Here is a 22,962-nt window from a genome sequence, read left to right on the forward strand (position 1 = left end):
TAGAATTGGAGAATTGGCCTAAGGCTGGAGAGGAGGAAGAAAGAAAGCCCATGCTTTCTGGTTGAGCTCTGGCCTCAAATATCCTTAGGATGCAGACCTGGCCCCAACCTCAAAACTGTGGACTAGTGATGGAATAACCTGTTTGGGACTAAAGTAGTCATGTCGCTGCTGTGAATTTACTCAGTTCAACAACCCAAACTGAGCCTGTCTTTGTGCCAAGTTCAGTGTAGGACCCTGGGGCTGAAACAGTTGTGGTTCCTGCTATAAAGAATCCAGGGTTGGGGTGAGGGCGGGAAATAGACATGACACAATTATGATCCAAGGGGAAGGAATAAATGCAATACAGTGCAACACAATGCCCTGAGAGCTCTCCATGCACAAAAGGGAGTGATTAATGAGAGCTGGGTGGATTTGATAAGACTTCCTAGAGGAAGCATCTTTGAGCTGAGCACTGGGAGGGAAATCACAGGAAAAAAACCCAGCAGAGGGATAAGATGTACAAAGGCACAGAGGAAAAGCAGTTTGGGAACAGAGTGCACTGGGGGGAGAGGACAGGGCAAAGGAACAGGTTGAGTTGGTGATCACCAACCCAATTCTAGACCATAGATGACACATCTCCCAGGAAGGACTGTTTTAGCAGGCAGCACAGAATTGGGTAGGTCTGATGCAAATCCTGGCTCTTCTCATCCTTATCTGTGACCTTGGTCAGTGTCTCAGTGTCCTCACCTGTAAAATGAGCATGATAACGCTACTCCCCAGGGCTGTGGAGAGAATTACAAGTATGAAGTGCCTAGGACATAGGAGGCAGTCCTGGAAACGGGGTTTCCTATCTCTTTTTGGCTTTTGGTCAATAGCCGGAGAGAAGCTACAGCAGGTGTTTGTTAGTCATGTATATGATTAGTGTGAATGAGATTATCAGAAAGAAAGTTTATTTAAAAAGTTTAACAGGAGGAGGCAATTCAGGGAGAAATGCGTGACCTTGGGAATGGGAAAAGCAAGGAAGGAAACAAATCGGGAAGCCTGGGAAGCAAACTTCACTAGCTTCTCAATTTTGCCAGCAGACTGCCATGAATTTAATTTGTCTGTTTGGGGAAGCAGGTGAAGAAAGAGATGGTTTCCTGTCCTAAGGAATGTCACAGGTCACAGTCGTGGGTGGAGAAGGGATAAGGGGAGAAGTGGACAGGGATCTGTGTGCAACTTGCTGTCGAGTCGCCTCCTGATTCAGCTGCAATGGAGGTGAGAGGGAGGAGGGAGAGACTGTCACTGCCCACAGTAGTGAGCCATAATGAGCCAAGAGGTAGAATCTGGAAGTCTCAGAGTGGCCTCAAAGCTCAGGTTTCACAGGTGCTTGGATTGCCACCATTAGACTTAGAATATTATCCCAATGGATATCAGCGCCCTGTGTGACAGGTGACACAAAAACACTAATGCTTTAGTGTTAATCAGTTTATTGGTATTTTTCCAAACCTGAAAAACGCTGACAGTAAGTTTGAGATACAAGGGAAGGGAGGCTAGGAAGTGTGATCCTGGGCAAGCCACTTCCCTTCGAGGGCTCTCAGTCTTCCCATCTGCACAATGAGAGGGTTGGAGTGTGTGATCTCTATGGACTGCACTTCTCAGTCCGTTCTCCATCTGCCATTGGAGATGTGAGAAGCAATGCAGGGGTGCTGGCCTATCCCTGGTTAATGCCTGAGGATCAGGGATATGAGCAAAGCAGTGAGTATAACTCTTTAAAGAAAGAATAAAATATATGCAAAATAAATCACAAACCATTATGGGGTCTTGCCATTGCAGCTATGAATAACTAGCTTTTGTGGAGTCCGGCAAGAGCTTAATCTGGAATTTTAGGTTAAGTTAGTTCTTATAGGTAGGGCCACACGAATCCAGGATGGCCATTCTAAGATTTGATGGCAATCAGAGTCTAAGTCTTTAACAATAAAATTCTACATCTAAGATTCTATGACTATGATTCCAAGAGTGTAAAATTCCAACGTTTTCTTCATTCTCCTGTAAAAGGTTCAAGACTGAGCGCAGATGGCATTTCCTGATGGGTGGGGCACCTGGGTTCCCAGAACAGGTAAGCCAAACAAAGGTTCTAGTGATGGGCTTTATTCCAGGTTGTCTGAGGGCCGTGCAGCCCATGCTGAGCACGGATGAAGCTTGCTGGAAGGCTGCTAGCCAGGTAGGAAAGAGCTCTGGGCACACAGGTGTAGACCATAGGCTTGCCCGTTACCTGCTCACTGTGCAGCTTTGCCCTCTGCTCTAGCCATGGCTATTCTGGCTGCAGGACCCAAGACCCGTTCCAGTCAATTTAAGAAAAGAGGGATTTATTATAAGGATAGAGTGTGGCTCATGGAATTCAAAGACAGGCAGTCAGGCCTCAGAGTCGCACTGGAAGCTAGAAAACCTCCACAACGGTGGCAGTTATCTTCTGTATTTCTCAGGAGACGCACAGACATCTTATTTTCTCTGCACATTTCTGGCCTTCAATCGGCAGTTTCCCAGGGGTCTCTTGGGTCTGCACCCAGCCTCCCTTGCTCTCCCGAATCAGATCCTTCTTTCTCAGTGGGCATGTCAAACTGCCCTACTGTCTCAAGGTCCTCATTCCGATTCCAGAAAGAGAATCTTATTGGCTCCACTCACCAGCCAGCTGATAGCAGGGCCATTTCCAGCGCCCAGACCTGGTAATCAGCTGTGGACAGGGCCTCAACGTCCCTCAGAAGGAGAATGCGCGGCGGCCCCGCGGAGCTCCCGAGCCCTCGCCATCGCGTTCCATGGTCTCAAAGAGCAGCCGCACCAGCGCCGGGCGGCCCTGGGCCACCAAGGCCCGGGCCAGCCCCAGCACTTCCTCCGTGTGACCGCGCCACACTCGCTGCAGCTCCTGGCGCAGGCGCGCTGCCGGGTACTTGCCCTGGGCGCAGCGCAGCCAGGCGTCCACCTCGCGGCCCAGCTCGCCGTCGCTCAGCTGCGCCTGGCTCCACTGCGCCAGCAGAGCCTCGAGCAGGCAGCCGAAGCCCTCGGTGTGGCTGGAGCCTGTGTCGTCCAGCTCCACCGCACGCTTGAAGCAGGCAGCCGCGTTGGCCTCCTCGCCCTTGATGCGTAAGCACTTGCCACGCAGCAGCTGCAGCTCAGGCAGCATGGCACCCAGCTCCGACTCGCCGGCCTTGGCTAGGAAGACCAGAGCCTGGTTCAGCGCGGCCTCGTCCACTGCCAGCATCTCTTGCACCGCATCTACGCCCATGTAGTAGTAGACCTGGGGTGGGGCGATGGGGTGAGCCTTTCTTCCCCAGTCGTGGCTGCTTCCTGATCATTCTGTTCCCACACTTGCTTTTTAAAAAATATAATTCGTTCATTCCCAACCTCCCTCCTTTGACAATTATTCACGGCAAATTTTGGTCTCCTTCCCCTAGAAAAAGAGAAACAGTACTCCTTCCAGCCCCACCACTCTTGGCCACATAACATTGAGCCAGGCAATTTCTGGGCATCAGTTTCTCGTGTAAAATTATGATCTTGTCACCTCTTGGTAATCATCTCCTCTGGATAAAGAATGATGGCCCATACTTTCTGAGTACTAAGAAAGATCAAGGCCTTGTTCTAAAAGCTGTACATGTATCGTCTCATTTAATCCTCACCATGGCTACAGAAGGTAGGTACCGTCATGGGGCAGGGCCATGCCCCCGTATTCCTCCCTATGTCCTCAGTTCCCAGGCCTGGTCTGGCAGATAGTAAATAGGTTCTTACTAAGTCATGGGCTAACCAAGTCAAGAGACTGCCTTACCTGGCCGATGTCCAGGTAGATCTTGAGGCCTGGGCACACCTTGACCACTTCCTCGAGGTCAGCCTTGGCGCAGGCCAGGTGATTCCTGTCAGGCATGCCTCCGAGCCCCATCTTGGCCCGCTCCAGGTCGTGTAAGTAGGCTCTGATGTGGACCTGCCCACAGAGTCAGCTCAGTGACGATGCTCCAAGCAAGGACCCCCATCCTTCTTTCTACCCTAAAGGAAGTCAGTCTTTTTCTTAACAGCAACTCAGAGAGGTTCTGTGGTGCAGCAGAAAACCCCTGAAACTGAGACCCAGGAGTCCTAGGTCCTAGTCCTGTGCCAAACTGAGCTAGCCACTCCCCTTTTAGGGCTTTAGTTTTACCCTGCCTGTACAACGAGGGGGTTAGATGAAGTAAAAGCCCTTCATCCATTCACCAGTTCGTTCAACAAATATCTTTTGAGTGCTTACCATATGCCAGGCCCTGCACTAGGTACTCGGGGTGCAATGGTGATAAGACAGATGAAGTCACTGCCCTGGTGGAACTTAACATTCCAGTAGGGAGATAATCATGAACAACAAGTAAACAGTACCATTTCGAGTGGTAATAAGTGCGATAAAAAAATAAATAGGGTGAAGGAATCAAGGTGATTAGGGGAGGGGGTTATTTTGCCGATTTTGTGAGAGTACAAGTAAGCAGGCAGTTTGGGAAGAATGGCAGGTGGCTCCAACTTACAGGCATCAAATTACAAATGAATCCAGACCCTCGCTTTCACCCCCACTTCCTCCCTTTTTCCCCACACTAAGAGAGCATCATGAGGTGAGGGATTGGAGATGGAAGCTCTGGTTTTATTGCCAGTTGGACTTGGCTAAATTCCAACCCCTCCCCCCTTATTAGCATGTGAGTTGCAGGTGGTTTCTCAACCTCTGTGAGCCTCATTTTCCACATCTGAAAAATCAGTACACTCATATCTTCCTTAAGGAGTTACCATGACGATTGAGAGAACATAGTCTAGCCAGGACCTAGTACATGAGTTCGTTCGTTCATTCATTCATTCAACAAATATTCATCGAGTGCCTGCTATGTGCCAGGCATTGTGCCAGGCACTGAAGGTACACTAAAGAGCAAAATGACAACATTCCCTGCCCCCGTGGAGCTTATATTTTATAATACATAAGCAAATAGAATATTAGAGAGTGATAAGTGCTAAGGAGAAAAAGTAGACCAAGAAAAGAGGACATAAAATGTTGATGAGAAGTTGGCATTTTCACTAAGATGGTGCTCAAAGCTCCTTTTCATCAAGACCTTAGGAAGGGAGGGAGGAAGCCAATAGGACATCTGGGAGAAGAGCATTCTAGGCAGAGGTCCTGAGGGGAGATCTTGCCTCAGGAACAGCAAAGAGGCCAGGGTGGCTGGAAGAGAGGGAGCTGAGCGAGGGGTGGGCAGAGGGATGTGTGTTAGATGTTACTTTACTTAGTCTTCTGACAACTTTTAAGACAGGTGTTGTTATCCATATCTTCCAGATTTGGAAACGGAGGTTTGGAGGGGTACGTGGTTTGCCCCAGTCCTGGAGTGACGAGTGGAGAGGTCAGATTTCAACCCAGGTCAGTGTGACTGCACTGGGTACTAATCAAGAAGAGGCTGCAGGTCATTGACCAGGTCATTGACCAGGTCATTGTAGAAGGGAGGCCTGCAGTGGACGGGAGGCTCCTTCATTCTTTCACTCTACAATTGTATAGAACACAAACTGTGTGCCTTGATGACTCCTAAGCTCCTTTCTGCCGCAAATGCTCCATTACCTTTGGGCTCTGGCAATAGGGTCTTGGCTCCTGGCCCTTGTTCTCTGGTGTCTGATGGCAGGAGGAGCTGGAATTAGAGGTTGACTCACCTTGGCCCTTGTGCAGTATGCCTGCCAGTTGAGCTCTGGATCTCGTAGGACATCCAGAGCCATGTTGCAGGTGCCAATGGCCATATCCTGCTTTCCTAGGAAGTGGAAGATTTTGGCCAGGCGATTCAGGATGGGGGGTTGGTCCTTGGCAATCTCGATGGCCTGGGTAAGGGAGGAGGGTAAGAGTGAACCATTTGTCTGGTTGTTTGTAAGAACTGGATAAATGATGCCTGACTTCCAGGAACCCCATCTCTGGATAGAGCCATGTCACTTCAATGCTCTTAGTCCCGATATCCACCTACCAGTAAGCTCAGTCTTATCATGCAGCCCAACACTTTGAGGTACAACTCACTGGTTCTTAATTCTCACGAACTCGACTCACTGCCATGCTCTCTGCCATGTTCAACGGGTCACATCCAGTGAATTCCTCCAGACCCCTCTTCCTCAGACACATCTAGTGCCTGCTCCCCATTTTCCTGGGGCAGGTGGGAGGAAGGCCCAGAATCAGCCCCTACATCCCCCGTACTTATGCAGTGCAGTGTTTCTGCCTGGGCCCACTTACCCCCTAGTACTGATGGCTGTCTGCCCTGTGTGTCCAATCGGTACTGATGGCTGTCTGTTCTGTGTTTGTTGCTGCCTCTGAAATGGTGGGCCCAGCCCTGGCACAGAGTAAGTTCTTGAGGAGGGGCAAAGGCACTGTGTTCGTTAGATTGGACACAGTTCTCAGAAGACTCATGAACCACTGTTTATACTCTGCTCTATTTTAAGATCTCTCATTAAGAAATTACCCATCACCCACCAGTAAACATTAGGGACGTGCCCCACGCAGGGCACTGTGCTGAGTGCACAGGTGAAGTAAATGAATATCACAGGGTCCCCAGCGTTCAAGAAGGACTTCAAAACTGAACTGAATGTGAAAACGGCCACATAAACAAGGTGCCAAGAATAAGGATTGAATATTACTTTCCAGTTTACAGTGAATAGTTTGTCTGCCACCTCCCTTGAGTCGCTCAATCTCCTAGAAGGTAGGCAGATCACATAATTAACAGATGAGGAGGCTGGGAGATGAAAGTGATTTGCCTTAGGGGCACATGGCCTGTGGGCAGAGCCAGCTACAACCACTCATCCTCTTTCCACTAGGCCATTGCACGTGGGAAGGGAAAATGCAAACCAAAGCCTGCTGGGGCTATGCCTGAGGGTATATCTGGGAAATGGTGTGTAGATTAGAAGACAAATCTGGAGACAGGTGGTGGCCAGACTGGGCCTGGGGAGGGTCTGATTCTTAGGCAAAGAGGACTAAAGATTAGGTTGCACTTTTTTTTAAAAAAAATTTGTTATTATTTATGCCTACAGCATCTGGTCTTCCTAGGTGGTCTCCCATGCAAGTACTAACCAGGTGCAACCCTGCTTAGCTTCCGAGATCAGACATCGGGTTTCTTCAGGGTGGCATGGCCGTAGACCATGGACCGTGGCTCCACTGGGGTGTGAACCCAGGACATTGTGCGTGTAAAGCAGACATGCTAACCACTGTACTATGGAACCACGTCTGCACTTTTGTTTTGGATGAAGAGAAAGGTCTGGAGTGAGGGCACTTCCTGGTGGGCACACAAGGGGCGGCGGGGCGGCGGGGAGTGGAGGGTGACACCCAGAGAAGTAGTGAGTTTCAGGAGAGGAGGCTGGGGTGTCAGGCTCTGTCCCAGTTTGGAGAGTGGGTGTGGATGGGGACACGTACCTTGCCAAAGCAGTCCAGGGGGTCGGTCCCTGAGTACCCGCAGTCGTGGACACCCATGGGGGTGGTAGAGAAGGTATCCTTCCTCTCTAGCAGCATCCCGAGGTAGCACCAGGCCAGAGCTGGGGTGAAGGGTAAGAGAAGGTCTCTAGGAAGCAGCAAGGAGGAGAGAGGGAGGGGAGCCAAGAGGAGGGAGGGGGCCAGCTCCCCCAAGGTGTCAGCCCCAGAAAGACAGAGGGAGAGTCAGCGGCATGAAACCATGGAAGGCCACCCAGGGTCCAACCAAGAGAAACAAGGTAGAAAGAGGGGACATGTGAGTGCATGGACGAATACACGGCAGTGCTTAATCTGTGTTTACTGCGTCACTTAGGGGACCTCCCTGAAGGTGCACAGCTCCTTTGACTCTGACTCTTCGCCAACCCTGAAGTCCTAGTCCCTGTCCTAGCTGTGTGGCCCTGCAAAAAAATGACTTGGCTCCTCTCCAGCACAGCCTTCATTCCCACCCAGAAAGTGGGGATGAGAGGCCGGATGGAGGAAGCTCTCTTACATTCTAGGCCTCGAGGCACACACTTGGATATACGCAGTTTCAGTAATTTGTGATCGGTGTATTCACCTGTGCAAGGCGTGTGAGCTCCTTGAGATGAACAAGCGAGTATATGAGACAGAGGGTGAGAGAGAGAGAAACAAGGTCCCCAAAAGGGAGGCCGTACTAGAGGAGGGGACAACAATAGAGACAGGTGCAGGGAGAGGCTCGTCTCCCACCCGTCCCCAAGGTCCCTACCTCGGTGGTGGGGGTCGGAGGACTTGAGAACTTGCCGGAGCAGGGCCAGTGTGCGGTTGAAGGCAGGCAGCCTCTTCTGCTCCTCAGTGTCCAGCTCCAGGAAGATGCCATCTAGTCTGTGGCCGAGAAGAGGATGCAGCTGGTAGGTATCCCCTTCTAGCTGTCCCCAGCATGCTGTAAGTCCTCCCCTCCCCAGGCCAATGGCAGGGAGGGGAACTCGGGGAGCCCTTGCCATAGAGATGGGTTCCAGGCCACACCTCCCCCCGCATTTTGTGCTCCCCCTTCCCAGCCTGACCTGATGAAGAGCGTTGCCATGGTGAAGTACCAGCCTCTTTTCTCCTCCATTGGGATCTAGGGAAGCAGAGAATGGCCCGTTCTACTGTTATTGAGGGGCTCAGGCCGTGGTTCATATGTTCCTATGCTTTCTACAAACCCTGAGAAGCAGTCAGTACAAGGGCTTTGGCCTTAACACCCTTGGTATAGTCCTGGCTCTGTCATTGACTGGGCAGGTGGCCTTGGGCAAGTCACTTCACTTCTCTGACCACAGAGGATTTGACGCGATAACCTGTGGGAATGCCCCATGTGAGGAGGCCAACACAGTGTGAGTGTGGGATACATTCCCTCCCCTCCTGTCTTGCTCCCCAAGCTAAGCTCCCCTCCCCTGGCTCCCTACCTGTGCTCTGCATCCCCCCACACTGGAGCCCACACTCCACTGGCCACCTTCTCTTTCCCCCACCATCCACCCACTTCTCCCCTTTGGTACCACCCTTCAGCTCCCACCTTCCTGAGAAAGCCCCTTTAGCATGCTGAGTGATTTCAACCAAAACCCAGGACCCCCCTGAGCTGTTTCCCATTGTTATTCTTGCCAACCTTCCTGTGCATTTAGACCGACTTGGGCACCAGATAAAATATTTATGCCATTATTTATGGGAGTAGCTGCTCCTGCCTCGAGAAGGAATTTTAATGAAAACCAATAAAACCCCTAGTGCATATCAGCAGCTCTGCTTCGGGCTCCGGCCCCTCCCTCTGCATTCATCTCCCTCCGATGATCTCCAGGGTTGATTCTGCTCTCAGCAGCCCCCGCCCCCCGCCCGCCCCAATGCTGCCTCCTCAGCCTAGGATCCCCATCATCCCTCCACCCACTCTCAGTAGCCAGGGTGAATGCATTCAGTCCAACCAGCATTTCTGGGCATCTACAGTATGAAGCCCCGTGTTGGGTGCTGTGGGGATGTGGAACAGAATGGGATCTGCACCCTGGCCCAAATGGGCTCACAGCCTGGCTGGGGAAACAGAGCCAGGCATAAATAATAGGGGTTGACTAAGTGCCTGCCTCGTGCCGGGATCTTGACACTCATCATCCCAATTTCACAACAACTTATGAGGTAGATGTCATCCCCATTTTACAGAGAAACACGTTGAGGCTCATAGAGGTAAAGTGACTCGCCAAGCTAACACAGCATGTGAGTGTCAGAGCTGGGATTCGAACCCCTTTTATTAGGCTCCAAAGCCCATGCTCCCATCACCACACTGGGTTGCCAATAACTATAATAGGAGACAAAGTTTGATCAGGGCCCTGAAAGGGATGCAGACAAATGTGGCAGGATGGAAAGGCCATCCCAGCCAGAAGATTCTGAGCTCTTGCAGAGGATGGGCTGTAAGGTGGGTCTTGAATAGCGGTGGCATTTCAGAGGGCGGGATGGGGGGACAAGAGAATTCTAGATGGAAGGCTCAGCATGGAGATGTGGTGAGCGTGGAGCATGGTGTGTGTAAATGGGGTGTGGGCTGAGCTAACACCAGCAAGTTATGTTGCAGCTGTGCTAGGGCAGCCATGGACGAGCTTGGAAGGAGGAAGAGAGGAAGGGGACCTGAGAGTCAGATCCCACTGAGTGAGCCCAGGCCCATGCCAGACAACCAAAAGAGACACCACAAATTGCATTTCTCAGCCACGATTCCCCAAGTATCTTCCTGTGTGGCCCAGGCTGGGTAGTGGGGACAGGAGAGGAAAGGCAGGCCTTACTTTTAGGAGCTTCCTGTCTGGCAGGAAAGTCAGCACCAAAGACACAGAGTAAAGGAACGCCAGGGGTATGGGAGGAGGTACTCTACATGATCCAGGGGTATGCCAAGGTTTCCAGAGAAGGACAAGCTGGAGCAAGGTTCTCAAGGACAAGTAGGAACCACCCCAGTGGATACAGTAACAGAAGGCATTCCACATGGAGGGGACATCATATGCAAAAGTAAACATAGTATGTTGGCAGCTGCATGCAGCCCCAAGTGGCCGGAACCCCAGCTGTAAGGAGTTGAGGGATGAGCCAGTAGGGGTGTACCAAGAGGGGCTCTTGAGTGCCAGGCTCAGGATTTGTAGCTCATCTGCGGGGCAGCAGGGCAGCAAGGAGCCATAGATCCAATGCCAAGATCCAACGTGTTTTTATATTCACATCGCCTTGGAGAGTAATTCTGTTACTTAGGTGGGAATATGTGTGGGCGGTTTTAGCTGGGAACAGAGCTGTCCAGAGGGGAGAACGGCAGGTCCCAGGGGTTAAAGGGTATCCTTGAGAGCTCAATGAGGAACACTGGCTAAAGCAAAAGACTGGGGTAAGCTGCTGGATAACCTTACCTGCTGCACCTACACAGGACCTGGGACAAGGGAAAGGAATTCAGATTCATGGGACAACTACTGTGGGCCAAGCTGGCTGAAGACCTGGACATAACGTCAGTGCCTGACCATGGAAAGACTGAAGGCATGTGTGTCTCAGGTTCTTTGGCAGCTCGTGGGCATGATCTCATGACCTCTGACCCCATGCCCACTTTGAGGCTGGCCAAACCGAGTCATGGTAGGGAGAGATAGAGCCTGTTTCCTCTCTGAGGCTCCTGACAAGGAGGTATAGCCACCAGCGAGAGCAGGCATAGAGACGTGGTGGCTGTAATGCAAACAGCAGAGGCTCAGGTGGCTGGCCCTGGGTGGATGAGTTACCCCTCAGGGCTGCTTCTCCATCTGCATAGGGGGATAATAATACAGGTCTCACAGGCATTGTGAAGCAGTGCCCAGCTTGGAGCACTCGTTCTATTAATGTTTGCCCTCTTTCTCCTGGTTTGGGTTAAAGCTGAACAGAGTTAGGGGTGTCTAGGAGGCTGCTCTGTCCACTGTGACCTCTTTCGGTTCCCTATGAGACAATGAGGTCTCAGGCCCTCAGGCCCCAGGAGTTCAGAGGCATCCTGCCTAACCCCACTCCCCACCCCCTGCTGTGCTCCTACGGCCTCAGATCTCCTAGGGTCCCCAGCACCTTTCTCTCCTCCACAGGTCCCCAAGGTTGGAGAGTAATGTGGTGTCCCCAGGGCTCTCCCTGGTTCATAGCTACTCTCTTGTCTGGTATTCAGGCTGCAAGAAATTAAATTATGTGCCCCAAATCACACAGTTAATACACGACAGAGCTGGGACTTAAACTCATGGCTTCATTGTCCTAGCTCCAACCCTTGTCCGCAACACTCAGTTATCTTGATCTATCTCTTTATTATATCTCTGAGTACACTAAGACCACAGAAGTGAAGCAACTTAACCAACAATCACCCAGTAGTTAGTATCGGCTTAAAACCTAGTGGTTTCACCACCACTCTAAGAGTCTGGTTATGGTTTGAACTAAGCAAGCAATACGACCTACCACCTGGTGGCAGTATGTTTGAATGGCAGGGGCAACTCCAAAGAGTTTACTCTCTTCCCCATCCACTTGAAGACTAAAACTGATTTTCGGAAAAGTGGCTAGCTGACTGACATCTATATGACAAACCTCAAACATAGTCCCTCCTCAGATTCCTGCTTAAGAGTTACATTTGCTGGAGGGCTTATAGGGTTGCATATATAGAACAGATCTGGTCTGAAGCCTTGCTGTGCCTGAGGTTTAATCCTCTACTCCTGTGATGAAGCTGGTAGAGGCTGTTCACTCTGCTGCACAATTTTGGCCCTAAAATGGCTGTCTCTTTAAAAATCCTTCTGGTTGTAACCGAAGCAGCAGCTGAAGCTGTTACCAGGGGCAACCTGGCAAGCCACAGTGCGTTAAATTAAATTAAACAGGCCTCTGACTGCTCCCTCCCCTCCTGGAGGAGGGAGGGGCTGTTCTACCTCTCTCCAGGAGAATAAAGTTGCTGTGAAACCTCTTACACGGCAAGGAATTCACTTTCCGAGTTGATGGCTCCCAGAGGCAAGATGTTTGGAGGCAGCCTAAGAGGGGCTGAAAGGACCTCTGCCAGAAACGGCGTGTTTGCTTAAGGCCTGCCTGGTGTGGGATCTGGGCAGGACGCTCCACTCTTTTTCTCATTTCGTCCTCATCATGACCCTGTGAGCTGGGGGTTCTACAAGAGGGGTCTGGCCAGCGTGTGAGTCGGCTGGAGGGGTCTCAAATTAGGCTGCTGCTCCAGCGGCAGATCTTTGGGAGGGGACTGGGCAAGGCCCAGGCTCCAGCACTGACCCTGGAGTGAAATCCTTAGATGTTGGTACTAACCTCTTGCTTGAGGGGTTCTCAGGACATTTCTCAGCCCCTCTGAGGCCCTCACTATTATTTCCCTCATGTTAGAGATGGGGAAACCGAGCCTTGAAGAGGCAGAGATTTGCCTACTTAACCTGATATTTCAGGCCAGGTTTCTCTAACTTCCGGTTCATGTTTTTTCCCACAACACCTAGCTGTAAGTGTTTGTACAGTGCTTATCGTTTACAAAGTGCACTCCCACAGATCCATGTGATCCTCAGAACATCCCGTGTGGAATGCAAAGTGGCTTAGCATTACCCTCTTAGTACAGATGGAAAAACTGAGGTGAGATGATGTCCTCAAAGTCACACAGTGAAAAAGCCTGGACTGAATCCTGGAAATGGTGCTTTTTTTTTTTTACTACACTAAGAATAGCAAAAATAAAAATTTTAAAGAATTTTTATAAGAGTTTATTTGAGCCAAACTGACAACATATGCCAGGGAGCAAGATCTCAAATGCTCCAATAATAGCAAATTTTATTGAGAACTTGCTACGTACCAGGCACATAGTTTGCATGCGTTAACACATTCGACTCTCTCTCGGGTTACTTACGAGGTAGAGACTACGATTATCCTGACTTTACGGATGAGGCAACTGTGGCCCAGAGTGGCACAGCTAGAAGGTAGCAGAACTGGGGACTCAGTAGCTAAGCCCCAAAGTCCCTGCACCCAACTACCCTAGACTAGTGGTTCTCAAAATGTGGTCCCCGGACCAGCAGCATCAGTATCACCTGGGAATTTGATACAAGAGCAGATTCTTGACTTGCTGAATCAGAAATTCAGCAGGCCCTTGTTTAAGAACCACTGCACTAGGCTCTCACTGTACCACACTGCGGGGAGCCGAGTCAAAACAGGCTGGCCAGTGGATCTCTTTTAAGTGAGCCAAAGCATCAGAAATTGTGATCCTCTAGGTGACAAAGGTGGGTGACCTGGTAGAACTTGCAGAGACTAGTAGGATTAGAATAAGCCATTTCAGAGAAGGTTTTGTTAACTTGGAGGCACAAGGATGGATCTTAGCCATTCCATTTATTTCAAAAGGTGGCCCCCAAAGAAGGAAATGTTGGGGTCTTGGTTATTTTAAAGGATTTCCATAGAAGATCTTTTAGTATATAGCAATGGCTTACGATTCTTTGTGCATCTGAACAAGTTATACAGAGACTTCGTTAGTTCTTAAGGAAAATATTTGCCTTGCAATTTGAACTTTGCCCCTGATGACGCTGTTTTCTACATTTGCGAGTCAGTTCCTGAGAGCTGACTAATTTTCTCTCAGGGGAGGGGGAATGAGAAGAAGGAAAGAGAATGAAGATTTCTTGAGCATTGACTATCCACTGGGCAATTTAGCGCATCATGGCACTGAATCCTTATAACAGTCTGAGAAGGTAGTAAATGCATCTTCCTCCTTTTACTGGCAAGGAAACAGAGGCTAAGAAAAAAGCTGTGGACCAGCCCAGCCCCACAGCTCAGGGCGGAAGTGCCAGGATTCAAGTTCAGATCTGCCTCCCTCCAACGCCCTCATTCTTTCCACCTCATCACGCTGACCGTGTGAAGGCTGACACTGCAGAAAGAAAAGTAGCAAGGTGGCAGGCCTCAGGAATATATTCTTCCTGCACAACCGGAATGTCCTCTGTAATGACACAGAGCAGTCTCCCTGCTCCGAATACTAAGCCCTGCCCCTACCCCACCTGGGCCGGCCCTGCCACCTGTGGTGCCATGTACAGGAAGGCAAGGGCAGCGGCTTTCTCCTCCCCAGCTCAGTTCCTTCCTCAGCGGGTGTGGGGAGTAAACGGATGGGATTGGAGACCCACCCTTGCCTCTACCGCCTTCAGAGATCCTAGAAAGGCCACTGGCCCAGCCTGGGTCTCAGCTTCTGCATCTATAAACAGGGATGATCCACTTGGCCTGCCTGTGTCACAGGCCTGTTAGCGGGGTGCTCAATTTGACTGGGTGGAGGAGACTTGAAGGCTGTGTGTTATGCCATGGAAGTAAGTCACCAGTGTGTCCCTTTTTTGGGTTCCCTGGATGGTTCAGTGTGAACTTAAGATTTGAGCAAATTGACTGCAGTTCCTTGTGTGTCACTCCCTTTTTGGTCTTAGGTCTGTTGTGCAAATGCAGGCCCTGTGGGTCATCTTTGCTTTTCACTTGTTCCTCAAACTTGCAGGACTGCATCGAGCAGCTTCTCTATTCCACTGTCCCTAGAGAAAAGGGACCCTGTCCTGTCCCGAGTCCAAATTCAACTCTAGCACCGGTAGAGGTCTGAAGAAGTATCTTGCCCTCTGTAGTTATAATAGTTATGCCTGAGTTTGCTCAGCTCCTCCCATAGGTCCATGCTGTGTGTGCCCTTAACATACTTTCTTTTTTTCTGTAAAAGAGGCAGTTGGGCCAGATGATGCTAAAGGCAGCTTTGACTCTCGGGTCCTATATCAATGCGGAGGGGAGATCTAGTTCCCGAACTTGCCAGGTAAGTAGGGAGAGAAGCCACCAGAAAACTCAGAAGGTGCTGATACGCAAATGTGAGTGGCATCAAGGCCATGAGAAGGCTGGAGCCAGAACCTCAGGGAAGTTATCCCTTAATCTGGGCTTTATGTCTGAGAGACCCCAGTTCAGTTCCTGCCAGCCACTCATGGCTGTATGCCCTTAGGGAAGTCACTCGAGCTCTCTGAGCCTCAGTTTGCTCATCTGTAGAATGAGGTTAAGACCAGTTCTGATTTCCTAGCATTTCCATGAGGAGCAAGTGAGACAATCTAGGAAAAGCACACGAGTGCACAGCTCATCATCTAGCGGTCATCCATCTCCTTCTCTAGCTGAACCAAATCAAACCACTCAGATTTGTGGAGGGGTGTGTGTGTGTGTGTGTGTGTGTGTGTGTGTGTGTGTGTTTTTGCAAGCACCATGGGAGGATAAACCCTGCCTCTGATCCCCAAAATTGGAGATAAACTCTTAAGTACTCAAAATACCATCCCCCACATTCCTCAAGCTGTGGTTTCCCAGCTCTAGATGTATATTTGTGCATTTTCTTCTGCCAAGATGTTTGTTCCTTTCCTCATTTCTCTGCTTCTCAAAGTTTTTTCTGTCCTTGAAATCATCTCAACCACCACCTTAGTCTAGCCCCCTCGTTTGACACAGGAAGAAATGGAGGCCCAGGGAAGGGAGGTGACTTGCCCACTGTCCCACAGTCAGGAACCCAAATCCTGGCCCCTGACTCCGAGTGGGGTCTTCCTCAAAGTCATTGCTCTTTTCCCAAGGCTGGTTCTGGGTCAGGATAAGGGAAACTGCAAGAAAGGCAGAGGGAGGCAGAGAGGGGAGCAGGGGCTCACTTAGAAGAAGAGTCTGGGGCTCCTGTGTGTCCTTGGTCCTGGCAGCCACATCAGGGGATAAGGACAAGACACCTGTGTCCATTGATGCTTGCTGGGGCCTGGCCTTCCCTCTGTGACACCAATTAATCCTTCTGTAGCCCTGTCAGGCTGATGTGACTGTTCTCATTCCACAGAGAAGGACATGGATATTCAGAGGTTAAGCAACTGGCCTAGGTCATGCAGGGCATGGCCGGCAGAGCAGGGATTCCCCTGCGGCCCGCACTCCCACACTGACACGCTGACTGAGGTCACACCTGCATGTGCCTTACACAGTGTACCAGAGTTGCCGGTGTCTGGGGGAAGTAGGGAGAGAGAGAAAGGAAGGTCGAGGGAGAGAGAAGGGGGCATGTGGAAAGAAGTGTTCGTGCGTGCGTGCGTGCGTGCGTGTGTGTCTCTGTGCATGGGGGGGTTGGGGCCCCTGAGATTACTGATGGGCCACGCCCTTGGCCTTCCTGCTAGGTCCCCACCTGCTGGGTGTGGCAATTGATTGGAACATCTCACACCTTTGTGAGGCTGGCCTACCAGCACTGCCTACCTCCTCTCCTGCCCCTGCTGGCAGAGTGAAATCTAGTACAAAGGGTCACTCTAGGCAAGTCAGTTCCTTCCCTGAGCTTGTTATGAACTTGGTACAATGGGGAATCACAATACCCAACTGGCAGTGTGTCTGTGAGGTTTGAATAAAAATCAAATGCACCAATGAACATAGAATTCTGAGCTCAGTGCTGGGGCACAGGCTGAGATTAGCCACGTCTGCGGCAGCAACGATCCTCGTTGTCACCAGGGCCTGCCCCGGGCTGTGAGCAGGGTGCAGGACCTGCAAGTGTGCAGCAAGCAATGCATGCGTTAACCCACCGATATGCCCGGAAAAGGGGAAGAAACTCAAATAACTGAGTTAGCTTGGGATGGGGAATGTCCCTTTTTTCGAGAAATATAAGTTCGAATTAACTTATTTACAAAAATAATAGGGATTTTAAGGCTTAAAATTCAGTTATTCAATTCAATTAAATTTAACAATAGTCATAAACTCCTCTGGTGTGTCCAGGTCCAGTTCTGTGCTGGACACTTGGTGAGGGAAGACGATAGAGAGATTAACCTCTAGGGGGCAGATTCCTTGGAGAAAAGCCAGAGGCTGGGAATGGTTCTATTAAAAAGCAACAGCAAAGCACGGTGGGGTCAGGGGGCGGGCAGGGAGGAGCAATGGGCCCCTCACGTGATCTGTATCCTGCCTGGAGCCTTTCGTGTTCTCTCCCTTATTCCTCACAGCAACCCTGTGAGACAGATGTTAGAATCTCATTTAGCAGATGAGGAAAATGAGACTTAGAGAAGTGAAATGACTCGCCTGTAGACACCTGGTGATGGAGGCAGAATTTTAACCTGATCTAATTCCAAAGAGTATGATCTTAATACCCATTCAACCTTGAGATTTGCCACCAAGAATCCATCTGTGACTGTGGGTGGGGTGGGGTTGGGGTGGGGGGTAATGGGAGGAGGGGAGGACTGACAGATGAAAGCAATCTGCTTCATCATATTTTTGTAACTTGAGAAAGAGGAAAGGGAGGGAGTGAAGAGCTGAGAAAGGAAGTCACAGACACTCGCCCACACAAACGCTCTGCTTATTTTTGGGTTATGGGTTGAATTATTAACTTCTATAATGTTTTCTCATAATTTTCGTTAGCAGATGAGCCACTATTCATTGGTTCTTTAGCTGCTCTTTATCTTTTGAGCTCCAAGGGCTCTCCCCTGTCTGAGACAGTTCCAGCCCCATGAAGATGGAAAATCCCTTGCAGTACAGGGTCAGCCAGATCTCTGGCTGCCCACCCCAGCTGTGCTCCTGCAGGTGGTGACCCTATCGCTTGGGAGTCTCACAGCTGCTGCTCCGCTGTCCCACTTTGTCCTTCCCCAGCCCCAACTCTGACTTCATCTCTGCACTCATCCTTCCCCACCTGACTGCCGATTCACGGCTACCCACCTTCTCTCTTGACACCTCCTCCACCCTAGATTTCCAGGAGGTGGTCTGTGAGGGGTCTCTCAACACCCCACCAGCCATCTGCACTACATTTATCACACCCCCACTTTTCTGACCATTCCGGAAAGAGCAAAGGCTTTGAAGTCAGGCAGAGTAGAGTGGATTCAACTTCCACATGCTAGCTCTGTGGAAAGCCTCATTGTGGGCCTCCTCGCTCCCAGTCTGAGGCTCTTTACGCCCCACTCTGCTGCCGTGGGCAAGGTACTTAGCCTAGCTATGCCTCAGTTCCCACATCTGTAAAATGGGACTAGAGAGTTCTTGTGAGGACTAAGATAAAGTCCGGAAGGCACCCACAGAAGACATTCATAAATATTATTGTATGAAGTTGTATGTTGTATGAAGGAAGGCTTCAAGGGGGAAGTGAGATTTGAGCTGGGTTTTGATGGATGGAGTCTGCTTTCTAGGCAGAGGGAACAGTAGCTACACAGGGAGGTATGAAACAGCACATCATGTTTGGAGAAGGCTAAGTAGTTTAGAGTAAGGTTCAAGGGAACTAAGAGGAATAAAACTAAAGATGAGGGCAGGAACCAAACTTCAGAGACCACATAGTAGTTCTTCAGGGCCATTATGTGCTCTTCCCCATGAAGCTCTGGCTGCCCTCTTTCCAGGCCTCATCCCCTGTTCTAGTGCAGCTGTCACCAAAGGTCTCAGGCTCTGCAGGACCCCCGACAGGCCCTCTGCTGGGCATGCTCTTACCTCCTTACTGCCAGTCCACTCCTGCCTCTCCCAGACCTCCCTCAGTCACTTGTGCTAAAAGGAAGTATTCCTTCTCTGAAACTCAGTCACTGCCACTCTGTCCCCAGGACCTAGACTCTCCAAGTCATTGCTGACTCCAACACTGGTCCTGATGTCCCCAAAGCACGCATCTTTTGTCAGTGTCTGGGAGCCTGTTTTCAGTTCAGAAAGGATGGTCTCTGGTGTACAGCACTCAGAGATGACTGTCACATGGCACAGGCCATGTAATGAATGCCTGTGACCTCAGCCAGTTGTAGGCACTTCTCTGATTTGTCCCTTCATCTCCTGCTCCCAGGCGAGGGGCCCAGGAAAAAATGTTTCCTCCTTCCTTTGTCTTTAAGCTTCTTCAAGATAGGGCCTGGCACATAGTAGATACTCAATAAATGTTCAGATACTGAGTATATGCTTCTCAGACATGGCCTAGTTTACTGTGATTATCCAATTGAAACATAGGGTCAAAACTTTCACCCTATGTTTCAATTGGATAATCACAGTAAACTGAGGCAGAGATCTCCATTATAAAGTTCATGAGGCAGATGCCAAGGCTAGAGACAATAAGTGACTTGTCCATAGCCACACAGCAAAATAATAAGAGAGCTGGGGACTCAAACTGAAGCCTCCTGACTCTAATTATAATGAAATCATCATCATTAGCCTAACTGCAGCTATTTCTTGAGCACCTACTCTGTGCCAGCTACTTTATAAGCACGATCTCTTCTAATCCTCAGATGATAAAATGTAGGGGGAGGCTCTAAATCTCCAGTTTCTCCTGGGAATTGTGATGGTGGGCTGACAACAGCTGCTCTGTCCAGACCTGGCGAGCAGCAGCTGGGCCAGGCCCAAAGACATAGCACAGAACCTGGTGGCCACCTCCCACCTGATGCAATCAGCTTCCTCCCTGGAGCACTGGGCAGTGCCCTGCTTGACATTCTCTCCTCTGGGAGGTCACTCACTGAGCAGGTGGCCTTCACGATGGCTGGGCTGCTTGGCTGCAGGAAGGGAGAGGCCGGCCGCCATTCCATCCCTACACCCAAACCTCTGCCTCCCTGCTCACCTCCTCCACGAAACCTTCCCCCTGAAAGCAGAAAGGGACCTTGGAGACCACCTAGTCCCATTCCCTGTTCCCCTTTCACAGATGGGGAAACCATAGCCCAGATAGGAGAAAGCCTCATTGTGGGCCTCCTCGCTCCCAGTCCGAGGCTCTTTACGCCCCACTCTGCTGCCGTGACCATGCTCAATACACATGACGCCTGCCAGGCCTTCCACGGAGGGCAGCTGGCACTCAGGGCCTCAGGCTCAGGCTTTGAAACAGAAGACCTGGGTCCCTGTTGGCCCCATTCGATGGCTGCAGCTATACCCAGCATGGGGCGGAGGTGACTCTCAGGCCGGGAGAGGCAGGGGTCGTCTGTGATCCTGCTGTCTCAGTGCAGGCCTGATTCCAGGTGCTTTCCAAATATCAGCTTTTAGTTATGTCATCAACCAGATGAGAACATCCCCATTTTACAGATGAAGAAGCTGAGGACATAAGTACTATTAGTCTCTCCATTTTGCAGAGAGGGAAATGGAAGCTCAGAGATGCTAAGGACCAATTAGAAGTGAGAGAGCTTGGAGGAGTTGGGATTTGGACCTGGACCATCTGACCCGGAGTCTATTGTCTTAAACTACACACAGTACTGCTCCCCTTAAGTCAAGTCTGTGCCCTCCACCCATACCCCCTGAAGTCTGGACTCCATATTTCCTCTCTGAAGCCATAGGCTTTGGTGGAAAAGTCTCCAAAGGGGTGTGCAGAAGCTTTGTAAATGAAGCCCTGTGTGAAGGCTTGTTGTTATTTAAATATCACAAATCTAAACCATTATGAAATGTCATCATTATCAGCTGAACCCTGCCTGTGCTGTGCCTCCACAAAGAAGTCATGGTACCTCGCTGAACTGAGGTTTCCACTTCTGTAACAGGAGGACAATGCCCTCTACATCATTCCTCTGTCATCCAAGGCAGGTTGCCTTTGAGATGGTCCTCAGGGACCTCCACCTCCTGGTATTAGTGCCCTGTGGCTTAGACCTACCAATTCACTTCTACTGAATAGAATGTAGCAAAAATGATGGGATGTCCATGTGGCAAGGACCCAAGGGAGGTCCCTGGCCACAGCCAATGAGGAACTGAACCCTGCCCAGGTGGAACAAAGGGCAGTAGAACATGGGAAAAGCCTGGCTGGAAAGGCGAATATGACAGGGGGAGGGCAGAGATCAGAGAGGGCCTCAAATGCCTACGTAGAGCCTTGGACTTATCTGCTAGGTGGTAGGGAGTCACTGAGGGTTATAAGCAGCTGAGGGACATGACCAATAAGATTGTGCGACATGACAGGGTGGAGGATGAGGCAGAAGGGTCAAGCCAGAGGGCAGTAACCCAGGCAGGATGATAGAAACTACACTGGTCCAGGCAGGGAATGATAGAGGCTGGGCTGACAGAGGGAGGCTGGAGAGGTGGAGATAGACTTCAGAGAAACAAGGCGGCAGAATGGACAGGATTTGGGGTCTGAATGAATGGGGATGCGTCTGAGAGAGAAAGTAGGAATGCCGCTCAGATTTCTGGAGGGATGTCTAGTTGTGCCTTTTACTTAGGTGGGTGTGCACAGGCACGTGGACAAGCACTTGCTGGGAGGAGAAGGTGAGAGGGATGAGTTGGCCAGGTTGAGTTTGTGGTGTTGCCAGAAGAGAAACCTAAGCAAGTTGCCTGGCTGGAAAGCAGGTCCTTCCCTAGCTAGCCCAGCAGACTAAAGCTAGACTTGGTCTGGGATCCAAGAAGGGGTTGGAGAGGAGAGGCACATTGGAAAGGGAGCCAAAGGGCCAGGGTGTAGAAAGTATGAGAGTGTGGGGGCGTCCCTGCAGACGTTAGGGGCCACGACCCCAGCCCGGGGAGGGGTTACCCACCTGCTGCCCATAGCTCAGCGCCTTGTCGTAGAGCGTGATGCCTGCCGCAAGCACCCGCGCGCGTTCCTGCGGGCTGGCACAGCCCACGTCGAAGCCGTGTGCATAGCCCTGCTCGGCCAGGCAACGCGCAGCGCGGAGCTGGGAGTCGCCTGTGGCCTCGGGGTCAGCCGCCAGGCCCATGAGGCCGGCCAGCCTCCCGGCGCACGCCTCCTCCTCTTCCTCCTGCCCCAGCTGCCCGTACACATGCGCCAGATTGGCCCAGGCATTAAGGTTGCCGGGGTCCTCGCCGACCACCTCGAGGAAGCGCTCACGGGCCTCGTCCAGCTCCTCTAGGTAGAAGGTGAAGGCGCCCAGGAGGTGGCGCACGGCGGAGCGCTGCGGGGCGGACACTAGCTCGAGCTCCTGCCGCAGGCCGTCCAGCTGCAGCTTCAGGTCTCGGGCGCGGAGCGAGGCTGGAGAGCGCGGCTCGAAGTTCAGCTGCATCTCCAGGTGGAAGTGGCCCGGGAGGTAGTCCAGATCGTCAATGAGGGCGTCCAGGTCCTCGGCCGCGGTCTCAGGCTCCGCCATGTCTGCCCTGCTGCTCCCGGGGCCTCGCCCTAACCCTGGAGGCTGCGGAGGGCCGTGGATGGAGCGCCTCCCGAAGTGAGCCCCGAGCGGGAGGCGAAGGTCAACGTTCAGGGGCCCAGGGCGCAGCCACCTCCTGGTCCCGGAGCGCCTCCAGCCTGTGGGTGGGTCCCAGCGTCGGCCCAGGGTGCGCCCTGTGGGTGTTTCCGCTTTCGCTGCTCAGCGGCTCTTAGACACCTGCATTGCACAACCAGGTGTGCCAGACAAACAGGTGCATTGCCAAATGAGGGGCTCGTAAATCCTGGTGCATGACAAAAGGCGTGTTTTTACTTTCTCTGCTGAGGAAACTGAGGTTCAGGAGGAAAAGGACTTGCTGAAGTCACAGAACTGAGATGGGCCCAAGCAGGTCTGGAACCCAGCCAAGCTCTTCCTCCATAGACACTGCTCCACCCTCCCGCCTAGAGCTCGCTGACTAGGAGAGTCAGAACTGGCACTTCCAGCTGCCTACAGAAGCCACGCTCACTCCTGGTGCTGTCTCACCCTCACCGCAATTCCTCATTGTTCTTCCTCTGAACAGGGGGACACTACCCGCCTGCTCTTTGGCCATTGTTGATCAGGCTTCCCATTTGGGATTTCTCTGCCTCCTCTCTGCCCTGCAGTTGTCCCTGGTGGAAAGACTAAGGG

At 51.3% G+C, this 22,962-nt stretch overlaps 1 protein-coding gene and 1 pseudogene across 2 annotated transcripts; both read right to left on the reverse strand.

Annotated features, from left to right (window-relative positions):
* Positions 1-969: 969 nt before the first annotated feature.
* TTC22 (tetratricopeptide repeat domain 22) lies at positions 970-22,607 on the reverse strand. Of its 2 annotated transcripts, none has more exons than XM_039887225.1 (7): positions 21,715-22,607; positions 8,452-8,507; positions 8,157-8,272; positions 7,379-7,497; positions 5,647-5,808; positions 3,779-3,931; positions 970-3,253 (listed from the first exon to the last, which is right to left on the reverse strand). In XM_039887225.1, the coding sequence occupies exons 1-7, from the start codon at positions 22,279-22,281 to the stop codon at positions 2,717-2,719; spliced, it is 1,710 nt and encodes a 569-aa protein (XP_039743159.1). In that variant the 5' UTR covers positions 22,282-22,607; the 3' UTR covers positions 970-2,716. The 2 variants fall into 2 exon arrangements, with proteins under 2 accessions (XP_039743159.1, XP_039743164.1); XM_039887230.1 differs by having other exon boundaries at positions 2,827-3,168.
* LOC120581308 (uncharacterized) lies at positions 6,991-7,106 on the reverse strand (annotated as a pseudogene).
* Positions 22,608-22,962: the final 355 nt, after the last annotated feature.

This window comes from Pteropus medius, unplaced genomic scaffold (genome assembly GCF_902729225.1).
Source record: "Pteropus medius unplaced genomic scaffold, Ma_sr-lr_union100, whole genome shotgun sequence".
Lineage (NCBI taxonomy): Eukaryota > Metazoa > Chordata > Mammalia > Chiroptera > Pteropodidae > Pteropus > Pteropus medius.